At 33.9% G+C, this 25700-nt stretch overlaps 1 protein-coding gene across 1 annotated transcript in view; it reads left to right on the top strand.

The window, feature by feature from the left end:
• Window positions 1–25700, top strand: part of LOC138336768 (carbonic anhydrase-related protein 10-like) — a 74283-nt gene that overhangs the window by 3970 nt on the left and 44613 nt on the right. The window contains exon 2 of the mRNA XM_069286324.1: window positions 12171–12440. Within this exon, the coding sequence (XP_069142425.1) occupies window positions 12359–12440 (82 nt within the window). The 5' untranslated portion in view covers window positions 12171–12358. The remainder of the gene's footprint in view (window positions 1–12170; window positions 12441–25700) is intronic.

Raw genomic sequence — 25700 nt, 5'->3', positions numbered from 1 at the left:
GTCGCGAGTATATAACTTCTAGGAAATAATCCTTATCATCAAACAGGAGACGGGAGTTTGCGCGACCTTCATCGATGTCACTTAAAACATGTCATTGAAACACCATTGAATCCAATACACGGCATTTGCATCACACACGAGATGTATTACTTTATATATAGTTACACATTACAGTTGAATAGGAGCTATCAAACAGATTAGGTTATGGGAGGTTAATATGATAATCATAGACATTATTACGTAGTAACACACCAACAGGCCATACAGTTTCAGTGTATAGAGGTTAAACAAACGATTCAATTACCGCTCGGCTTTTAACTGTTCAATATAGTTTTTGTGGGAAGAATATTTAGATGACAATTATAGTAACCATTCCCAGTGGCAAAGGGATATTAAAAGTATAAACTATCTATGTTAAACATGTATATGTTCCAAACGACATAGAATAAAATGTTATCTCAATATCTAAAAACCTATTCCAATTAGAACACACAGACGTATATTTAGGTCCTTTGAAATTCAGAATTGAAAGTATGGAAATTTGTTTTTATAGTTTTAGATGCATGATCTTATCGACAGTTTTTGTCCTTGAAATTTTGGAATGATGAAACGTTCCATGTGTTTCGCTCGATTAATCCCTCAGTGATCCTGTGTACGTATAAATCATCAGGGTCCGATTGTTCATAGCATAATTAGCTTAATCGCATGATTAGTGAAATTTTCATTTCTGAAATACTGCAAAATTTGTGATGATATCTTAACTAAACGCAGCAAGTAAGTAAATAATGGATTTCTTAATATTTTGATAAAATTTCATAAAAATTTGTGTTGCCAGAAATGATTTTATTTTGAGTTGAAATTTGTCATTAAGCTGTAATTAGCCTAATCACATATCTATGGTGAAGACAAAACCTAGCTATGCTAAGGCTGTGTGTACAATGTAGTATCTGATCAGTACAGACATCCCCTGCTGATTTCCTCTGAGCTCCACAATTCGTGATGACCTCAAAGGAAAACAATTAGTAGCTCACTATCGGTTGGTCAGAGTATGTTTCCTTAGTCTTGGGCATAGACGAATTACAGGCTTTGTGATATGATCGGGATGCTAATCATGTCAACGTCAAGACAATTAGGACACGTGTAGCTGGCTAAATTATTGATAATTTTGTTCGTACATAAAGAAGGTTATGGAAATTATCATGTTTTATGAATGTCTTGGTATATACGACTAAAGATACACGCATGCAGCTGAAGAAACCGAAATTCCTATCAGATTATAAATCGTTACAGCGGAAATGCCACTGGAAAGGTCAAAAAAAGGATCGGTTCGGAATACAAAGCTCTTGTCAAAAATAAAAAACTCAAAACTCCAATGTGACACAGTTATCAGAGGCGTGTTTGCCTCCTGAACAGTTTGGTGGCGATGGCGAATCCCCCTGGTGACGAGGAAAACATGGAGCCAAGCAGGTTTCCACTGTTTTCACTCAAGGTTACACAAATATGAAATGATTTTACGATACTGGTATCAGGTGTTACGATTGTGGGTTTATCCAGTGTTTCGTTCGGCGATATCGTTTTACGAGCTTACATGATATCAGTGTCGTCTGCTGCTCCTCGATAGTTACAAGAAATGGTGAACAACCGAACTACACAAATGCACTACGGATGACGATCCATGGGATGCTTTATTCCGTGTATTTAGGAATCAAATAACAACTATATCATCATACATAAATCCTTGTTTTAGGAACGATTTTAAGTGAGACAGTAATTTCTAGTCTAGTGGATTCATGTGTTCCTGTCCATACTGTATATTAAAAGATTGGTGAGGGGTGATTGTTTTCTCGATTAATAGTTCCCTTTCACAGAATATTTTAAATTTAAATTATGAATGTCATGTATACATTGTACTTATTCAAGTATTTGACATAATTATCAAACAAATCAAGGTATTTAGGGCAACCCTGTGAAACATAAGTGTTCTCATAAATACATTAGGTCAGTGATTGTATGTTTTATCGTTTATGTTACGATTCTGTGAACTGTTAATTATAAGGGGCCGTGGTGGCCAAGTGGTTAAGATATTTCGACATTTATTACACAAGGGAGTTCGAATCCCATGTGGGTCAGTTGATAGGGACTGATCACTTGTCGGTGGGTTTTCTCTATGTATTCGGGTTTTCCTCATCCATAAAAGATGACACGCCATCACATGAACCTGGCTATTAATGGGACATTAAACAAAACGAAACAAAGGAAACAAACTGTAAATTACTTCATTCTTGCGATATACAACTCTCGCGTTATTTCACGAGAGTTCCCTAACGCGAATTATATTTCGCGCAGAATTGTATAAACGTTCATATATTTTTGAATGTAAGATTGTCAACAAGAGCCATTGATTGTGCATGTAAGATGACAATAACTTTGGCAGGACACATTGTATACATGGAAATAACGCGTTTTATATTTTTCAGATATCGAGTACGGTTGTACCGAAAAATAAACACCTTCAAACTTCTCTTTATAATCCTTATTGATAATGCGAGGGCAGTGAATCGCGTAAGTTTAGTTTCCTGACGCGCAAGTATAGGGGCCTGTCACTCGCTATTTCAAAATTAAAATTTAACATCGATTTGTTGCTAACTTCAATATGTAAAACATATGAACTTTTTACGGAAGGATTTTAAAACGTATTGAGTGTTGCATTAAAACATTTCCATGTCATGGGTTGACCTGGGACTTCAGAACAATGCACTTGACACAAAACAAAAACAATGAGTGCATTAACCCTGCAGCTAATTGTTAGTCACTGTGTAGAAGTAATCTATTGTGACGAGGCGATCGATTAGAAAATACGAGATTCGTTACCCGTAAACTTGACGTAGTTAACTAGTTATATTGATATTCTTTTTATTTTCATTTTTGAAACAGAGTCGTCTACTATGCAATCAATCCTGTTTTACGATTAAAAGCTACTAAGATATGTCACTGAAGTTAGTCTTAAAACCTATTTGTTTTCATTAACTCACCAAAAATTGCCTAAAAACACATATCCATCCTTCCTATGGCATAACAGCAAACACGGTAAGAGTAAGAATTGAAGGAAGGTTTCGTTTTTTTTAGTTTAACGTCATATTAACAGCCAGGGTCATGTAATGACGTGCTATATTTGTTGGAGGGGGAAAACCGGAGTACCCGAAAAAAAAATCACCGATCAACGGTCATTATCTGGCAACTGCTCCACTTGGTATTCGAACTCGCGGCCCAGAGGTGATGGCTTATTGTAATATGTCGGGACATGTTATCCACTAGGCCACCGCGGCGCCCAGAATGAAGAATATTCAGTATCTTTTTACAAATTATTAATGTAGTATCAGCACAGCTCTGCGTCAGCGTTATATGTCTTATAATCCATTGAAACTATTCATATCGTCTGTCTTACTGGTGGACACATTTTCTGAAAATAAAATTCAGTTTATCTCTTCAGTAGAAATGTTTCAATATCAGTCGGATTTTTTTTCCCAATTGAATGTTTCTTAAAGTTTTTTTTGTAAACAGCTACCAAATAATATGATAAAAGATTAATGACATTAAGGCATTCAAAATACGTCAACAGAAAACCCAGTCTTCACAATACTTCGGTGTTATCTGATGAATTATTGCGATTAATAGAAAGCCTGCTTTCTTGAACATTGGATTTAACCAAAACATCAGCAATTTTATCTCAAAATTAATTTATTAATTTACCTCTATGATATGACAAGATGCTGGTCTATAAGAAGCACCTGGTTAGGTATCTATAATAATATCATTACAAACTTTTATCGAATTCATGTTGAGGAGATGATCCAATTAAGTGCCGTTTGAGATAATTGAGTTTAATTAATTAAATGTTTAGTGTTTCGTCCTTCATGTTTTCCCTCTCAATTCCAGTATAATTGATTGGCAGTTAACAGGGATGGATTAGAGAGGCACTAAGTAGCTGTGAGTGATTGTATTACCATTGCATGACTATTTGTTTCAATTCGAACGAGCCCTAAATCATTCTTACATAGTGTAATGTTTTAATTCGAACGAGCCCTAACTCATTCTTACATTGTGGAATGTTTCAATTCGAAGGAGCCCTAAACCTTCGATACATAGTGTAATGTTTCAATTCGAACGAACCCTAAATCATCTTTACGTAGTATATAATGCTGAGAGGAAACAATACTTCTAATGTTAAATGGCAGAGTAGTCAGACATTGAATGGAATATGGAATGAGTGAAAGATTGGAGATTTGAGTGTAGAATCGGATGATCAAAATGTTCGCTTTAGGCGATTCATTTCAATAGCTAAATCATTGAAAACCGTGTTATAATTTTGAGTTAAAGGTCTACGCTTTAAAACTGATGAATGAGCATGTGTTATATATACATGTACAATATTACAATTTGCTATAAATATAAAGATTTACTTGATGCATATGTATCCACATGACCACAAAAGACTCTAACATTCACTTATGACTAGAACAATAAAAAATTCTCAAATCAAATTCAAGTTCAAATATTTTATTTAAGTCTCACTCTCAATTAAAATCATATTAAAAATGCTCCACCGCTGACAAATGGTATTTTTCACTATCAAAAACAGCAGCAGACGATTTAATATTTGTCTTCAGTTACAAAAGTTACTTACTTTACACCATTACCATCTTTGAAAAGTTTGAGTTTCTAATCTTATTTCAAATTTAAATTATCGAAAACAATTAATTGCATCCCGAAAAAAATCCGTTGCACTATATACTATATGGAATGATGTACTGATTGCGCATGCACCAAAGGCAAAATAAATTATTTTATATTATATTTTGTGTTAACAAGACATATATATACACGATTAAACACCAATTATTGTTCAAATTATGAATATTATTTATGCTCTGTCGGCGGTGCAGCATCTTTAAATAATAAATACAACAAAAAATCTTTAAAATGAAGAATTGCGTGATACCCGTGTGGCCTTGAACGGCTGTTAATCCCCTTATGACATTGATTATATACGCATGGCCTTATTGCCAACTCATTTCTTACTCCTGTTGGCGTTCTCATTGACATCCGTACTTATATGACCCTGTAAACTAACCAAGTTGACTCTAAATAATTTGCCCTCTTAACCGATGTTATGCTGCATTGTTTCCGTAATCACTGATTACTAAATAAATGGATGGTTTATTCACTAAACGACTCAAGACGGCAAATGTATTACAACTATTGACGTCTATTTAACATGTCACTTGTCAATTAGGGGAATATTAATAGAGGAAATTTAGAGTAACAAAGAAGTTTAGGATTCGACAGGCTTTCAGTTAAGTGATTTCGTCTGGTTCGGTGGAAAAACAATACCAACCCTGAGCAAACATCACAATACCGTTATAAAACACAATGCAATACTGACACTATACATACAATGCAATACCAGTATTGCACACAATACTCAATAACGGAAACAAATGCGTTTAATTGTTATCAAAGCACTCACGTAACTACAGTCTATTAGCTAACAACTTGTCAACTGCAATTTTCTTAACAATTATCATATGATTCTATGATAACCACACATTCTTTTTTCTAAGCACACAATTTTTGAATTAAATACGTTTTGTGATACAAATCAATGTTATATAAAATGGAAATGCTAAAAAAATAGGATTTTAGGATTTACTTGTGATGAATCCATTTTAATGATAGAAGTATATTAAGATGTTATTTTATATCGCCACGACATACAAATGAAAATATATTCAAGTTAATATTTATCGTTCAATCTGTAGATCTCTCCAAAGTTCAATGAGGGACATTTTTATTTCAATGAAATTATAAAGATGTTGTATCCGCCAATCAGAAGCCATGTTACAAATGGCAAAGTTTTCCTTTATGAGCTGATAAAGTAAATTATTTGAGCCAACGAAAATGCTGGTTACAAGAAAGATTTGAATATAAGTTCTCAGGATTTCAAATCAATATAACTTTTTTTTTATCAAGTAAAGTAAAATAAACTTAAATGTTCACGAAGCAAGAACTAGGCTACATTCTCAAATGAAAGAACGTATTTAGAGGAAAATCATAGGAATATTCTAGGTATTGTATAGTATATATGTAGTGTAAATTTCAAAATGTCATGACCATTAACATGCATTAACGTTGACGTCGTTATCTCTCGATTGTAAAGGTTTCAGTTGTATATAAACTATGCGAATGAGGACTTAGCAAGGCTTGCAAAATGAGAAAGAAAGATTAAAAGGTGTCTGTTCAATACAGGAAGTAATCTACATCGAAAAACATGCAAAGTCATAGCATCTGCTAAATATAACTTAGATAATAGTTATTTATACCTTTGCAGGTAATCGATATAAATTGAACCTGTATTCCTCGAAGTTTAAGGAAGTTATAACACCCCTTGAGTGAGTTGAGTATTACTATGCACTCCTGAGAATAACTAAATATGTAAAGAAAACTAATTACTAAGTATCAAATGGAGGCAATATTTGCATAAATCGTGATCTTAATGGTTAATGTTGAGCCGTTAAAAATGCATCTGTTATCGATATTTGCGTTCAGGAATACTGAAATTAGATAAGGCTTCGGAATAGCAAGGAAATACCATAAATGTATATTATCGCAGTACTCAAAGGTGAGTTCAGTGTGCGCATTATTAAAGAATAGACATTTACAATGAGGGCAATGGAAAGATATGATCGCATGGACAACAAAGGGCATTTATTTTTATTTCATGTAGATTGATTTAGTAACTCTTAATTAACACTTTAACACAAAAGTTGGCGTAACAAAAGAAATGAAAGTCAAACAAAAAAGAAAAAAATCATAACATTTAAATTATCTATAATACAATACCGATTTATGTTCGCGTGCGAATAGGTTTCTTTAAATTGCTATCAATTTGAATTCGCGAAAAAAGGTTACGGCTTTATGTATGATTTATAGCGATTTATAGCATTTTAAATGTAAATAGGGAAATGAAATCACTTTAAAAAAATAAACATGATAACGCGAAATCAATTTGTCGCGAAAATATGTTGGTTGAAGCCACTAATAGTTCTGTTTTTCATATGATTTATAAGGCATTTTATGAAAACTCCGTATTATCCATTCCAAGATATCATATTCCTTCGGCATACCGCTGATCATTCAAGATATCTGCTCACTGAGATTTCCTCAAATGATTTTAATGCTTTTCCTATTAATAAAACCAATAGTACGATTGTTGAAATGATTTGAAATGAACATGAGATATATTTTAAATTTAACCGCAGAACGGTTTCATTGGATGATTTATGGCTTTTTGGAATGGACGTCAAGCAGTAATACATCATATATGCATTTGTTTATCTATCTACGTATATATAAACTTCAATATTTATTTATCGTAGAAAACTCGATTGATCTAGACTAAGTAGTATTTAACATTATATGGCCTTTAGCAGTTCGACATCATGAACCTGCCTCGTTCGAAAAAGATCCAGTGCGGATACTGAAAATAGTTTATCATGTCCAATTCTTAACGGTAGTATAATCACTTTAAATAAGAAAAAGAAAACTTACTATTTTATTCTAATTTAAAATGTATTCTCCAAAAAGAATAAGCTATTTTAGACAAGAAGAACGTAAACCTAATGCACGTCGTTGTATATCATTAATGAACTAGCATCACGAATATTGGTTTGGTCCCAGTCAGTCTCGTTTTATACCTAATATACTGCAAATCAACCGTTCTTTCGCGTGCGATTTACTTTCGCGAATATCGCGATCCAAATAAATTCGCGAAAGTTTATCTACCAAATTAATATCTACATCATAAATATTGACAGAAATAATCATTCAATTGTTAAATCCGCGAATGTTAATCTTCGCGAACTTGTTTTGAAATGAAAATCGCGAAATTTAATAGCCGCTAAGGAAAGTAGATTCACGCAGTATGTGGGATAAAAGCCGTGCACTGGTCTTTTCATGCAATTAAATTCTAAAAAAAACTATCGCTGCATTTCACCTTCGTTTCGATTTACATGTTGAAATCATTACGATATATAAATCCCGACTCAAAGTAAAAAAAAACTTAGCCATTACTACACCAAACACTGCATTGAATATGCGCTTGCTATCAAAATACCTGGATAATTGAAAGCGAACGAAAACATAACAAAATGCTAAATATGATTTGTCTCCATCTTTAACATGTAAATGCATTACACTGCTGCAGTCGCGAATACGAAATTCCCCTTGAGGCTACGTCTATCTCTCTTTTCTATACAACTTGAAATCACTTCTGTTGCGCTATGTAGTCGATGATACTAACACATGTTTAGATGATACCAAATACCATAAATAAGACAAAGTGTGTTTGTACGTTTGTACGGTCAATAATGAGACGTCCATGCCTAATTTTAGAGCCGTTTATAGCACAACGATAGAGTTACTACGCTAGGTTAGTGTAAACCCTTGGGGAGAAAAAGGACCAACCGCTTAAAGTACAAGTAAATATATATCTATATCAGTAGACCTAGACGAGAAAAACGGAACGAAAATTGTCTAATATGAGTGATGAGGTTGTATCCGCCAATCAGAAGCCATGTTACAAATGGCAAAGTTTTCCTTTATGAGCTGATAAAGTAAAGTATTTAAGCCAAAGAAAATACTGGTTACAAGTCAGAAAGATTTAAATATAAGTTCTCAGGATTTCAAATGCATTAACGTTGACGTCGTTATCTCTCGATTGTAAAGGTTTCAGTTGTACATAAACTGAATTGTCTAATATGAGTGATGATGTTTACTCTGTTGACGTTATTCCTTTACGTCTATGTTTAGTTTATAAATAATTATTATGTATTTGGTAAGTCAATGCACTATTATTCGTCATTCGAGCAAAGTGTAATAATTAAAAACTTACCCATATACGACTATTACGTCACTATGACCATCATTTGAACTTTCATCTTCATATACGATATACTTTGTATTGAAACAAGCAATATAAATAATCTATTTTTCTCATAGTCAATACATATATCATAGAAAAGGCTTTCTAATTTGACATTCTTTTGGATAAATTTAAGAGTGAGAGAATGATGGCATGAGCGAGGGATGAGTAAATAAATGAGAACATGTATGAATGAAAGAATGAAAGAATGAAACAGTCGATTGAAAGAGTGAAATAATGAACGAATGAGAGGTGAGAGTGAGCTAGTGAACGAGTACGTGCGTGAAAGGTGAGCCATTGAACGAGTGAGTGACGGAAAAAGTCAGTGACGGAAAGAGTGAGTGAGTGAGTGGGTAGAGGAGGAAAGTGATGAGTAAGCGAATGAGTGAACAGAACAGGTGATTTTACTTCTAGTAACGTAGAAAATCATTAGACTAAACTATCGGGAATATCATAAAACAGTATTTTTACAATCTTCATGCTATAGAAAACAGATGTGACTTCGCGACAAAACATAATCCCTAAAGAGCTATATTGAGTAGGCTACCAGACAGAAAATAATGAAAATTATAAATAAAAATATGCGGTTAATAACAGTCTAGTTCTTGAGTTTACTTTGTAATCAATTAAAAACACTTGCCTTCTTACAGCTTAATTTTTCTAATAAACTAGTTATCGCCCCAGTTACCTCCCTTGCGGAAGCTACACAAGAGCAGTCTAGTAGAGTGTAGAAAAATAAGGAAAGAGAACCAGCTAATCTTTCTAGCATCAAGGTTATTCACAGTAAAATCCGGTTATTTTTGCACATGCTCACAGACATATTTCTCTCCTGTGTAAGCGTTTATAGATGCATTGTTCTCCGTAACAGGAGAACATAACAAAGGTCTGTACATTGTGATAGTGAGGAGGAGATATTAGAACACCGACTTAGTCATGCATTACACCGAGCTGACAAACATGGTAACTGCGCTTCGTAGCCAAACCGGTTTATAGGTTGGTTGACTATACTTCGATAGGCTGGTTGACTATACTTCGATAGGCTGGTTGTCTATACTTTGATATGTTGGTTGACTATACTTTAATAGATTTGTTGATTTTACTTTGATAGGCTGGTTGACTATACTTCGAAAGGCTGGTTGACTATACTTTGATAGGCTGGTTGACTATACTTTGATATATTGGTTGACAATTCTTTGATAAGTTGGTTGACTATACTTTAATAGGTTGGTTGACTATACTTTATTAGGTTAGTATATTTTACTTCGATAGGTTGGTTGACCACACTTTGATAGGTTGGTTGACTATACTTTAATTGGGAGGTTGACTATACATTGATAGGTTGGTTGACTATATTTTATTAGGTTAGTTGATTTTACTTCGATAGGTTGGTTGACTATATTTTATTAGGTTAGTTGATTTTACTTCGATAGGTTGGTTGACTCTACTTCGATAGGTTGGTTGACCACACTTTGATAGGTTGGTTGACTATACTTTAATTGGGAGGTTGACTATACATTGATAGGTTGGTTGACTATATTTTATTAGGTTAGTTGATTTTACTTCGATAGGTTGGTTGACTATACTTTAATAGGTTGGTTGACTATATTTTGATAGGTTGGTTGACTATACTTTGATAGGTTGGTTGACTCTACTTCGATAGGTTGGTTGACTATACTTTAATAGGTTGGTTGACTATATTTTGATAGGTTGGTTGACTATACTTTGATAGGTTTGTTGACTATACTTTAATAGGTTGGTTGACTATATTTTGATAGGTTGGTCGACAATACTTCTATCGGTTGGTTGACTATACTTTGATAGGTTGGTCGACAATACTTTGATAGGTTGGTTGACTATACTTTGATAGGTTGGTTGACTATACTTTGATAAGTTGGTTGACTATACTTTGATAAGTTGGTTGACTATACTTTGATAGGTTGGTTGACTTTACTTTGATAAGTTGGTTGACTATACTTTGATAAGTTGGTTGACTATACTTAACCTTCTACGTACTCGTAGAGACATTTAGAGATAATAGGTGTTGTGTGATTGAAGTATGTTAGTTTGATTTGAGAAAATGTGTTATGTTCTAGTAGTGTCTTCTTATGATATTGGAAACGTTTGCTCATATTATAGTGCTATATCACTGAATCCTACATAAAATAATATACAGTCCATATTTCAGCCAGGGTATCGATTGAGAAGAATATAGTCGATGTTGCCAATACTTAGAAAACTGTTTTGTTCAAAGCATAGCCCATACCCTAGTGCGACTCATAATGCCGTATATGTTTTTATAATTCAATGTAGAATATATTAATTGTCAAGTTCCACTCTTGTATTGTTAATTTGTTAATTTAAAAAAAGAACCTCCTAGCTTGCTTCCATGAACTCAGTTTTAACTCAACATGCACATAGTTTTTCTCCTTCAACAAAATTTGATGATGTCATAGTACTTTCACTAAAGTACCCTGTCATGCGAACGGATACAGACAAACATTATGGCCGTATAGTCTTTATTTGATAACACTTCCCATGTGACGCTTTTAACAACGGATTTCATGGATGTACTCTGGCTATAACTTTATCATGGTCAGATATTATCTAGGTATATTATGAGTTTTTATTTGGTACTTTACACTAGAGAAATATAAGATATATACCAATTGTAAGCTAACCAAATCAAAGATTCCACTACTTATCGACGTAGAATATGTTTTGCACTTGAAGGCAAATTGGCCTGGACCAGAAATGTTTGGAAGTTTTTATCAGTCACTCCCTTCTCAAAGCTCAACTTTACACCAAATTTGAATGTGATACTCAAAAAAAAAGAAAAAAAGAAAGTCACCTATTTACATAACAACACAAAATTTGTAGAGTGTCCCATTGTTTAATTCGTGACAGGATCACAAATTCTCAATATATACTTGGTGGTAACATGTTTGAGATACTTAATTTCGGCGGATAGTGTTAAATTACACCAAAATAATATTTTTATGCTAACAAAAGCGTAACCAATAAATTAACTCATTTCTTTTAACTGCTAATTTCTAAGCATGTGAAGAAAATATCACTGTTATAAAATGTGGTGTGTTCCAAACAAGTGACAGAACCTAATTTATAAAGTTTGATAATTATTTTTAGCATACCTTGTAAATGAATCTTGAATAATTTTTTTTTATCTTTTCAGACCTAGCAGTTAGAAGCGATCAGAGACGGTATCCCGCCAGTTTACATCGACACACAAACCAGCAGTAAATACCTCCATCAGATGAAGTAAACACAATCTGGAATTTGTTTATTTGTGTTGGTGTACTGACCAACCCTAACACAGACGAGACATAGTTGACTAGTTGTGTTTAAGACATTTTGGACACCATGTTTACCTATGGTAAGATGAACGCTTTCTCTGGGATTATGATGACCATCATATTGATTATGCCTTGTGCCTATCTCACAGGTAAGCATATCATTTTCATTAAACTTCCATTGTGTTCCGGTCCTTAAACTTTTCTGAAGTTTTCACATGTGATGCTCAAAATATCGAAAAAATTCATCGTGCAGTAAATTGCTACATCAATTTTGCTATATACAACCCAAATGTCAAGTGTAAAATAGAGTTTGAACAACGAGAGTGACAACATAACCATATTCAACAGAAAACTATCAGTTTAATCACTTTACAATACTTGGACCCTCTGAATGTTCAAAGGATGTTTCGTTTCAAAGCGTGTGGTCTTAATGAAAAGCCATAAAGTGTACCAAAACGATAATTACTGTAAAGATATTTCTATGATTGTTATCAATGATGGGAATGTAGGTCATCGTCGTAAGTAAACAATGGTGCGGGAAGTTTGTATTTGACACTATCGCAAATAACATGCAATAGGAGTGTTTTAGATTAATCTTAATTACAATTTATCGATAAGTCTTTCATCATGACCTCGGTGATCATAATTGTTGTCCACCATGTCGCTCGCTATGTCAACAGTTGTAGATGTGTTGTGTTACACACACACACACACACACACACACACAGTTCCACCATCTCCTGACCTTGCGATCAGGAAGTATGTGACTGCTATCACCTTTGAAAGGCGCGTATTACATGTCACTAGATAGTCTCGAAATATCTTTTAATGTAATCTCAAACATACTCATTTCTGTAATCAAGACTAGTATACAGATGACAGTAAATGTGGGTGAAACATCCAAAACAATTTAAACGACGCCAATATCTCATTTTAAGGGATATGAATTTTATATAAAATTTGCCCATTTACTTAATATTGTCGGTTTTTAATATTCGTGAACACAACAATATGTCACAAAATATCATAAATATCTTCCCGATGAGAATTACCCACTATACCGTAAGAGCATGGCACTTTTGCATTTACATCGAAGATCGTTCCACCTGTGTCCAAGTCATTGTTCAATAAACGATTCCCCATGTCACCGGAAGTAACTTTCCCGTATCGCGATTGATTCTCGTCACTTGATGTTCTGTAGATCACGTGGTACTTTATTTGATATTTCGGCTGTGATGTAGTTTTGCAATATAGTTCTATTGTTGCTATTCTGCATATCATATGATAATGATGTTAATATTCTGTCAGTCGCGAGGCCCTGTGTTATCAATTAATGGTCGTATTGCAAGATCTATCAAAACCCTGTGGTCTTAGATTTTCCACTGATATTGTTGAAATATCAGAGCTAAAGAGTGAAATGATATATTACCTTTCTCCTTAGATTTATTACATTTCTGACACGTGCGTTATCCTATATTGTTAACCAACTCATAACTGAATGACCCTTTAGTATGAAACACGCTTTGTAAGTCGCAGACACGAAGCAACGTCACGGATGTAAGGACTAGAAAACGGAAAGGAGACGGGACCCATATTCCGGAGAGATATTAAAATAAACGGTGCGTCCCTTTGTATTTACGTTTATAGCCGGAAACCCATTCATCACTTTTCCACGTTACGAGATCTAATCATTCCATTCAGTAACTATTCGTAGTTGTTTACGTAATCTCCAACTGCCGCCATCCTCGTCGCCGAGACAGCTAGTGTGATCTACGAAGCTGTAAATACAACCAAGAAGGAACTATAACCGATTTTATACCGACAATGCTCACGCCAGCACCGAATTTACACATACTAAATCAACTGGTAATTACAGTGTTAATTGAGAAGCAGAGAAACATCATAAAACACATAAAAACATTAGCGAGGTTTCGGGAAATTTATCAAATAAATTGAGGTTAGGAATACAAAACAGTCTGTGTGAAATTGATATATCGATACAGAATTTCATAATTGTCCTTTCGTCCGTTTAACGCCTCATTGATCTTCTAGTTTTTTTACCACATTGATGTTTATGTTTTCTTTGAAGTCTTGTAATTATCATCATTGCAATGTAGCCGTCTCTGACCGCTTACGGAAATGATTGAAGGACATGCGCTGTCTAAAATATGATCATGTGCCCTTTGAGCATAACATCCTCTGACGTCAATCTTATTCTAAATACAGATAAATAAAGACAATGGTATCAATATCAATGCTTATACATGTATATATATATATATATACAGTGTATATATAAAGGAGTAGCGACATCATTGTTATGAATCATTACGACAATATAATTGGTGAGAATAGATTTATGATAGGAATGACACAATAGCTATGTTCTATATAAACATAAAAAGGATGGTGGGGACATAACTTAGAACAGACATCAGGGAATAGTGATATAAAAAGACAAATGTATCTGTATGGTAATGTGTTAAATGGCAAATTAGATAAATCATTATTCCAGAACGGAGATACCAAACATATGCTGGCAATCCATCATCTTTGAGTCCTATATTCTATCGAACCCAACAATTAAATATTATGCTTATAGCAAGCATTTTCATTTAAGATTTCCTTATCAATGATTAAATTAAAATGTTATTAGATTATGCATAAAACATTACAAAGTCTACTACATCAAACAAATAATTAGATGAAAAGGACGCTTATATTACTCTCAACTGTATAAAAGGCTTGCTTGCTTAATGTATGATAACAAGAAAAAATGGCTAAAATATACTTTACCTTAGAATAAACCTATGCTTAGTTATATTATCAGATACTTAAACGCAAAATAGACTTCAAATATCCACATTGCCAAACACAATTTACCGGATATTGTCAAACTAAATCGATGACGTAATCATTTTCTGTGTGTTATGCAAAATTAAGTGAAGAAATATCTAGGAAAAAACTATTGTTAACAGTTGCCTATGTTGTAAACGTTGATCAGAGAAGGATGATAATACTGGTAATAGGTAACAGTGTTTTGCAGTTATTCAAGTCACTATTTAGATTAGGCTACTCTGATTTTCGATAAACTAGGTAAGATTGAGAGAAAGTATAAAATATTGAGAATTACTTCATAATCCAATTTGAATTTCTTCCAATGCACAAACATTTGCCAAAGACAAATTATGATTGAAACGAAGTGAAACAAGTTATGAAAAAAGACATTTAAAGAAACTTCCTTTATATCATTGGTGGGATGTTTATTTTATCAAATTAATACCAAAAATATACTTGTTATGCCGGAAACTGTAGATAGATACTGAACACAATACATCGATTGTCTGAGGTGATGAATTGACAGTGATTATGTAATTTTGTTACACACCAATAAAAGTGAAACTAGCCCTACCTGATACGCAGTATTAGTACGTGCAACGGAGTAAGGCTTTTCTTCTTCGTTTATTGTAAGATATCCATTGTGTTATAGTTGACAAAAAAGGAATTGTGAAATGCAATAAATGCATCCAGTTGCCTATTCAACATTATTGAAAATATTTGGCATTTATTCCAATGCCATATGAAACACGTGCGTCGTGCATGCTAGATTATAGATTGTCGTTAAGGTTTTTAGGAATGCTATCGATAAGACATATTCGTAAAATGACTTGTTAACCCATTTACATGTATTATTCCGAAATGTCTTTCACCCATTTGATGGCATAAGAGCAATTACTAACAGAAGAAATTAAAAACGATATAAACCAAATCCAGCATGACAGAGATCAGAATTGACAACCCACGGAAGCTAAATAATATATCATATAAGCCTTGTGCAAATCGTACATATACTGACATCAATAACAAGGCAATTCAATTAAACCTTCATTTAGACTGCATTTAAATTTCCTCCATCAATCGTGTAAATTTGACATATTTTATACAATATCACACTAGCAAGTTATCAAACCATTGATCTCGTTAGCAACATTTCACAGAATGACATATAATGTTTTGCCATTTGAAACATTTTAAATTGCGTCTATAGCAAATTTATTTTAAGAGCATTGTCGTGATGTCTTAGGCTACGCATGACGAAGAATGCACGGATATGGCTATCTAATATCCGAAATTGAAATAGAAATGCTGTTCAATAAATCCGGAATTAATTTGTGTACGAGCTCCATGTCACCGTAGACAGGCTATCAGAGAACCGTAGAATCGGCATTGTCAGAAGACATAGAATAGGATATTTCCCTGCGTTTTTATTCACCGAGTCATTAAAGTATTTTATTTGCTGCCATCGACCGTTTGCATGTACATGTAGATCTATTCTGACGTAACAGTATTGTTAGGGACGTAACTTAATACTCATACTCATGGCCGGTTGGGTCGCTGTGATCTGTCATTGATGATATGTCAGAATTCAATGATGATAGCGCTGGGAATGGAAATTGCGTTTCCTAATAAAACCATCCAGAAGTCTTCATTTAAAGCTATATATTTGTCATTCTCGATATACACTTGTGTTTTTATTCTTTCTGTCTTTTATATTTGGTTGTTAATAAAAACCATTAAGAGAAGTTTTTTAATCTTTGATGTGAAAACACTCTCTTCGAAATGCGATTTAGCAGAGAAAAGTGTCTCATTTACACACAAATGCGTTCCATCGTACAAAAGTATATGCGCTTTTTAGTACTTCCGAATGAATCCATCAGTATATTTTCTAGGTAATCAATTTATATGAGGAATTGTTTTATTGTTCATAAAAACCTTGATGTCTTTCGGTTTTAATGAGGATATTTGTCTTTACTTGATTTACTGCAGTCAGTATGGTTCTATTTAAACTTCAAACCAACAAATAAAATACGGAATGAGAAATTTTGACAGATCTGATTAAAGTGACAATACATAGTTTAGAACGATGGATCCACATAATTATCAACTAAAACATTTCTATTGACTTTAGCTAAATGATTGAAACTCGATCGTGACAAATATTCTCTCTTATTAATTCTCAAAATTAATCATTTTTTGTCATTTTCTTAATTTAATTTGTTATTTATACAGATATTTTAACATTCCCTGCAAATAAACATACTGTATTGTCTTCATTCAATATCATTAAAGACGCCCTTGATGTCATACATGGTCGTCACACGACAATTAATCTTGAAGTTTGTGTACAAATACAAAATTGCAAGCGCAATCATATTATATAAAAATATACCATTTCCTCAGAAAGGCGTAAGTTTTATAAAACAAGCATATTGAACATGCCTAGGGCAGTTTGTTGAACGAACATAAAAGACACATTAGGCCAAATTATGTCAGTTTAGGATAACATTGGCAAAACTATTTTTTTTAATATGTCTTTCACTCTATATTAATGGCCGAAACCGGAGTCTGAGGTGGAAATCCCGACTTTTTTTTAAAAAATCCTAGAAAAGCGGAAAAACGTTAGGGCTGAGGGTATAAAATTAGGGTCTGTCGGGTAGCCCTTAAAAGACATATTATGTTTCGGCCTTATTTTACCTTCAACAGTCTGTTCACTATGTCGTACCACTAGAATGAATATTTTTCCGAAGGAAATAGGAAATTTTAACTTGCCACATGTTAGAGCCGGAATGTTCATCCTACAACACTTAAGAGAATGTCTAACATTTGGTGCATACGATGGGTCTCAAACACTGCTAAATTGAGAATAGTTCCAAAAGAAGACACTTTAATTAGTATCATCATTGACAACAGACGTCAGTAATAGGAGGCAATCGTGGCGTCACTAATTGTTCTAATCATTAGTGGTTTGTATTGTCGCCGTGTTAAAATTCTGAATTAATTAAATTTCTCAAAAGAAAAAAAAGTAAAGAAAATACATGACGTCTAATGATTCCTTGAATCTTTGTAATCTTGCTCTAGACAATCAGTGGACTTTATACAAGTGCAAGGTCATAGTGACAGAAATAGAATTTTACTCTAATTACCATGGTCATTGACTGCAGTACCAATAGGTTGGCGAATGTTCTCTCAATTCAATTCAGCTTAACCTTATATAATGGAGGTAACCGATTCCCCCTTTCTTCATTGAATTCTCTAACTAGAATTGGGACGTCTCCTGTCTATGTGTATATACAGTGAAACTAATCAAACCCACTCCGAAAATTTTCTGTTTCAACAATGGATATGCATTTGTTTTAACACGTTTTTTTAAATGCAGGTCAAATTACGGCTAGAGCAAAATAAGCATGATAATTTTCTTGAAATTGAATGTTATTTTGGTCATAAGGATAGAATGAAAATGAAACGACTTTGATCTGGATTACACTTCATATTTACATTACCACCTTACTGTGACTTAATGTCACTCCTAAACCAAGTGTATGGCAGGTTTTATTATTTACAATGATAGTTGGGATCTGGCGTGTATCTATACACTTATCACTTTTGTAGAGGTCAGAGAGAGACTAGGTTGTCTCCAGTGTGAGAAGTTGCTAACGTGCACTATTTTGTTTTTGCATAATATAAAGTTATCTACCCTTGCGGGTAGGTATTGATTATGAAGTCATCTATTTGCCAGTGTAACGTCATACTTTTAAGAGACAGAGACCACGACGTGAGTTTTATTCACAAAATAATGACGTCATAATATGATATACTTATCCGCAAGGGAGGTAACTCAGCAATATGCCAAACGAAATGGGATTTACTAGAACACCGTATGTATCTTACACACCAATGCATGCAAAAGTTGGACAGCCAATGTTTAATTACAGAATATATAACATAAACGTTTGGTTTATTGTTGAATGTCCTATTATGGCTATGGTAATTTAGGGTCATGTGGAGAAAAGCCGAAGTACTCGGATAAAAACCACTGCCCGGCGGTCAACACCTGGCCACTTCTCCACATAGGATTCGATATTGTGATTGATGATAATTTATGTTGCCTATATTTGAATAACAAGGGTTATAAGATAAAATCCAGCATTTTGAAGAGTGTTGCACGCAATCAAACACACTTTCTTTTAAATTTATAAAATGTAATATTTCTATCAATAACAATAATCTGAATTGGGCAACTGGTACGATGTTAATAATCTATTTTGACGAGGAAACGATGTACTATTGAGAAAGAAAAAGTCTTAGGATGTAATTCATAATCTAGGATGTTTCAGTCATATTAGATAATATTCCCATTAGGTGATGATTTTATAGAGGTACCTTATTATGTTAACACATGGCGTTATAGGTATTTGTTGCGCAATTTCAAATCAATGAAGCATATAGGAATGTTCTTATTGGAGCTTTAGGTATATATATAACTCTTGGTGTACTTTAAAACCATAATTCATCGCATCTTCTCTACATCAAAACCTACTGTGGCAAGGTAAACTATAGACAATTGCACTGTACCAAATTATTGTACAGAAATTAATTATTTTAAAGTACCAGTATGCTTTCTAAAGATGGCAAATGTACGACAAATTTAAGTCTAATTATATATCAATTTCGTCTGACTTTTAAGTCATTCAGTAATTCGATTTCGAGTAACATGTTCGCCAGATTGTTAAGGGACTATATGAACGTAATATAAGCCCGTATACTTGTCAGCCAGAACCGCGTGGTATGTCTCCTGGGTAAGATTATATATCAGGCCTTCAGCATAAAGAAACAAAAGACCAATTCAATCTTTAACGACCATTTACCAACAAGTAACAGTAATATCTTTACGGCTGATAGCGATTATTAAAAAGTTCTATCCCAAAACTAGATATTTGCAGTATGGAGAATTATATTTGTTTAATTTTCGAAGTCGAGAGATCAGCGATTTTTAAATGGTATGCAGGTGTCGTAACTTTCATGAATGTTTATATCAATTATGCTAAGCTGCGGGAAAAAGGGATAATTCGTGATTCCATGCTGAATAAACTGTTACCCATTAACCGTTATAATAACTCCCGGAGTGACATATATTGCACGTTTAAAGGTTGATTTCCAATACAATACCGTCTGTGCCGAAATGTTTTGAATGCCTAATGGTTTTCTACTATTGTTCAATTTACGGATATTTGCGAACCGTGTTGGTTTCTTTCTGGCATGTTTATATATCTTGTCCGTACCAGTCGGACGGTATTGATAAACAACTCGTATTCCGTCTCGGGTTAATCAGCGGACATATCTATCGATATCATACTCCAGTCGTTAGAGTCTTTATGTATTATGTGTGTTTAGGGTCATCGACCGGAAAAAAGACAAGTCAATCATTGGACCTGTAATATGGCTTCTTCTATCTGTTTTTGATCATGGAGATATATCGACAGTAACATGGTTTTTTTTTTTTTTGTTTTTGGTTTTTTTTTTTTTTTTTTTTGCTTTGCATTTTCATTGTTTTGGTGGGTTATGAATTAATTATCCATGTAAGTTCTGCATTTAAACCCTTAAATTGAAGAAAACATAAAAAAACATAGGTCTTTGCAAGACGTAAATGAAATAATTTTTTTACATCGGCAGATGGATAACATCGAAGTGATAACAATATTTCATGATTAACAGTAGAGCAATAGGACGTATCGTTGTGTATGTTTTACTTGGATATGAATCGACAAATTTGGTAAAACTATCTTTGACAAAATAGTTGTGACATGCATTATCTGACAACTGGTTTTTCGATTAGGCGTAATATCTTACTAAGGTCATTTTGGGACATCTTCCCTTGGACGCAGTGTGTTGTACGTGTTAAGGGCGTGTGCATTTGGGGAGACTGTGGTATGTTTCTGTTGTCTCTTTGTCATAGCGGGATTATTGCCTAATTTATAGTGCTATTTTACTGAAGCATACCGGTAACATTATACTGATAACGGACATTTGATTTGTTTAAGATGTAAGAGTTCATCAATATGACAACACATAGTATTAATATCAAAAAATTTCCAAACCAGATTACAATATGCAATATAACAGATGAAGACAACACTTTTAGAGTATAAACTTATAAAAAGCGGGTGTTATGTGGTTGTGTGTGTTTGTTTCTATAATACTTAATACCATAGCAGTCGGCAAGTACATGGGGCTTCGTATTGTTAAACGTATTATACAGATATAGAGCTATCAAGAAGGTTTCAGATTTAGGAGAAAATCCGGAGTATCCAATGGAAAACCGCAGACATAAAGTAAGCAGGTTTCTAACGGAATATATCGGAACACCATAAGCATCATGCCATCGTGACAATACAAACAGATTTAGAAAAGGAAATTTCGCTCAAATATGATTACCAAAAAACTTTTTTCTACTTACCGAAGTAATGTCATACCAATTAAGTGGCACACCTATATTTTATTAAAAACTAGTTAAACAGTGCAAAAAGGGAAACAGCAGTTCAGATTTTATCAGGCAGACATGAGCATCTGCTACTAAAATGGACATTTTCTTAAAATAGATCGTTAACTGTCTTACTATGCAACTTTTTCCCTGCTGGAGAGACTTTCTACCACAGATAAAGGCAAATGAGTGAAGAGATATGTATACCCTGAGGCGTATTTCACAAAGCGCACTAACATGTTACTATACACTGAAAGATAAAGCAGTGAGGCTCGCAGCATTATGTCGATGAACTGCAATTGTCTTTTCCGAGTCTAGTTTAGTTCTGCGATAGGCAAATGTTATAATATTCTTGAAATGACAAAAGCACCATCCTAAATAAGAAAACAAAATATTTATCGTATTGATTGAACTTATGTTAAAGAAACTTGAAAAACTAATTACGCAACGAACATGAATTTTGTTATCAACTTACTTTTTTACTCTTAAAATTCTGAATAAAATGTTAGGCGAAAATTAAAATGCAAATATAAAAGATATTGTGTATAATGCTTATAGTTCAAACTTTTAAAAAAATATGAGGAACAGATATGCATTGATTGTCGCACTTTTACGTATTTTGACAATAAAAACAAATTCAGTTGCTGCACATTGATATTTTAAACAGTAGTTTAATATGGCAAAAGGCTATGCTGGTTTGAAATTTCCCGCGAGCGCGTACATGTAATAGAAACATATTCATTTTACATGTTATATTATCCATATGTCATCTTTGTCGGGAGAGGGCTTTTATAAGATGCCCAATCCTGTTGTTAAACAAATGTTTTTGCAAAGGTGAAACTCAATAGAATAATTTTGAAAGCTCATAACTACGAAAATTCTAATGGATATTTATATAGTACAGTAGGTAAACCTATGACTACCGACTTTCAACTTCACACGATTACCTGCACATGTATAGATTTAGTTATGGTTGTATTGATTAGCACCAAGGTCAGGGCTGTCTGGGTGACAGTCACAGGTGTGGCTAGTGCAGTCGATGGCCTGTAAATATTTGATAAGAATACAGAACAGATTAATTATATCGAATTCCCAATAAATGTACCTGTACGCTTTACATCCGGCTGCAATCAAGTTCAAGACTTAATGGCTACCCTAATCGTGGTACTATGTAAAAACCGTATGGCGAGATTCTTAACAAGGGTATTATCTCTTATGAAAAATTATAGATAAAATGTGCCGCGTAATGGATTATTGGAAACATTAGCGTTTGGATTCGTCGTTTCTATAGCAAAACATGACACCAAAACTAAGACATGTAAATAAACTTGTGAAGAAAATAAACCAAATAAACCTCACTCTTTCTGAACAGTTGACCTATCGCCAGGCGGTATGCAGCCATGCCTCATGTTCACACAAGCATGTGTACCTAGTATTCAATGTCGGAGCAAATGTCGGAGCATAATATTAAACTCATATACAAGGCATTTAGTCCACATTTATTCTAATGCATACAATTTAAATGATTGAATAAATCTTGAAATTATGATATACTCTAAGTCTGATATGATACATTGACATAATAAGTGTATACCTTTACTTGTAAATTATTTTCCCTCAGGTTTGTTTGTCTCTAAAAGTGGATGTTTCTCTGCTCCTACTTAGCGCTCGGCATAAAGGTAGTGGGACGAGTGATCAGGTGGGATGTATTGTTTGACGTATTTGGCAGTTTGCTGCAGTTAGATAACACTATAAAAATGTAAGGGTCTCTCACTATTACAAGGACACACACCACAAATATACAGCAGCCTCTAGAATCATACAGACATCCACACAAGAAGCACGATGTATAAAAGGCTGTACTTAAATGACCCCGGCTGTTAATAGATTAGGATTTTGTTTGTTTATTGTTTAGGAAGTTCAACCTTATAAAAAAACGAATCCCTCAAATTTATTATAAATTACATTTAATTTATTCCCATGCTCGTGACATTAGTTAGAGGCGGCAATGGAGAATTACCTAACCTTCTGATGCGTGTGTATGCTAAACATCTGGTTCGACCTTTTACAAAAGGATTTCAGGTATAAAACCTGAAGGTTAAGTAGATCTTGATAAAGGTCTATTAAGGTTTCGACAGCTCTCGTGTAAAATATAATATTACCGGATCTGTCATCAGTTAAAGAAAACCCGAACAACTGTGTCCAACTAGTCCAACAGTATAAACGAAAACGGCCTTAGAGTCATACGCTTTTGGATTTTTAGTTTCCTCCCTTTATCAAAGCACCTCTATGGCATTCTGACTCATCCCTGACGAGTCAGAAGAAACGCCTGATGTTTCATAGTCTATGGGGGCTTAAGCGTGGTGGACGTATAAATGTTTTCAGATATAGTTCTTAGCTGTTGATATACCTTAAATTACATATAACCATTTCCACAGTCGTACTATATTGTAATTTAATATACAATTCATGGAAGTTATCATCAATTAAGTAAAATATGTTTACTCTTCCGATACACGTGGTCGTGAAGAGGTTTTGATACTACATTTGATGTTCAATGCATGATTTTAGCAACTTTCTTCAATATGGACAAAATACAGTTCAGATATGTAATTAAGGTAGATGAGTATGTATTCGAAGCGGATTAATAAAGTTCTTCGCGTGATATGTGCCACGGTAGGGTATCATATCAAATTATATCATTGCGCAGTAATTAATACTTTTGTCGGATATCATATTAGAAATCACAGAGCTTTATGACATCCGTTATACGAAAGTCGAACGTATCTGTCAATTAAAATTGCACTTCGATTTGTATACGGGCACGACAATGGATTTATTCCGAATCTATTTGACATATGAAATTATGGTGTTTGATGAATGCGTGGTTCCAGGTTTAGTCCCAGAATGCACGTATGAGAAGAAATATTAAATCACTTATATGCGTAATAGAGTACGTATATCAGTTTTAATTATAGTCCTTGTGTCCCGAGCTACCACACGCTACGTTGTTGCACCAAAGCTTATGACACAATGGTACACACACTATCATCCTCGATACTCCAAGGGTTATTTTCACTGATGTATTATCCACTCCTGGGCTTAGTTTAAATTTCTAGACAGGAAAGCATTACGGGAGATAAGGAAAACCTCAAGGAACCTTCCGTAATGCTACCCTATGGATAATTCTAAGTTAAAGGATTCCTTAAAGTTAAGGAACGTTCATGAAAATGGGCCCTGGATTATTTTACAGTAAGAATGGTGGCGACAGCTGATATTGGTAATTTGATTCTTTGATGTACATCAAACGAGTTGTATAACAGTACACTGTATAGTTGATAATGTTGCTTTGAAGTTGGGCGTCACTATCTCTGTAATTTTCAAAGGAAGTCTCTGCAGGCCTGTGATTGGTATGTTTTTCTACTGAACTGCCTCTAGTTTTACAATGATATATTCCTTGGTAAATATAGGGAATATATATTATAGTCACAGGTTTTGCAGCAAATGAAAAACTTATATTTTACTGATTAAGTGAATAAGCTAATCACCCTTTCAACAACTTAACTCCTAATTAAGCATTTGGAACATCTATTTCGTCTATTTAGAAATACAATTCTGGTTGCCTTTTGTACATTGAAGTCCGTTTTCAATAACTGTCGGTGTATGTACCAAAAATGTAAAGTGCGATTTCTGTTATATCTTTTCGTGTCAGTGTGCTGTATTCTCCATCCCCTGGTAACAAGTTGGAATCAAATGACCATCAAGGGATATCTATTTGTATAATCATGATTACCTTTACGAAGATTTAACAATGCAAAGTCGTAATATCTTGCTATTTGCGAAATTCGTAATTTTACCGTGAACAACATTTTGTGAAAAAGTGTAGGGCGAAGAACCTGAGCTCCAAAAGGGTAACATTCAAAATGGGGCATCGTCCTGTTTGAACTAACAGCGATGCCTCTCGGTTGTGTGGCGGTGTCTACATTGTAATGACGTGACCAATGATGATAATTCAACCTTGATAAATGCTACCAAAATGTCTTGTCCATACTCATCTACACAATCTTCTGAAGCATATTAATAGAAGTGA

This window comes from Argopecten irradians, chromosome 12 (genome assembly GCF_041381155.1).
Source record: "Argopecten irradians isolate NY chromosome 12, Ai_NY, whole genome shotgun sequence".
NCBI lineage: Eukaryota > Metazoa > Mollusca > Bivalvia > Pectinida > Pectinidae > Argopecten > Argopecten irradians.
The sequence above is the reverse complement of the archived record's forward strand: the minus strand, read 5'-3'. Positions and strand labels throughout refer to the sequence as shown.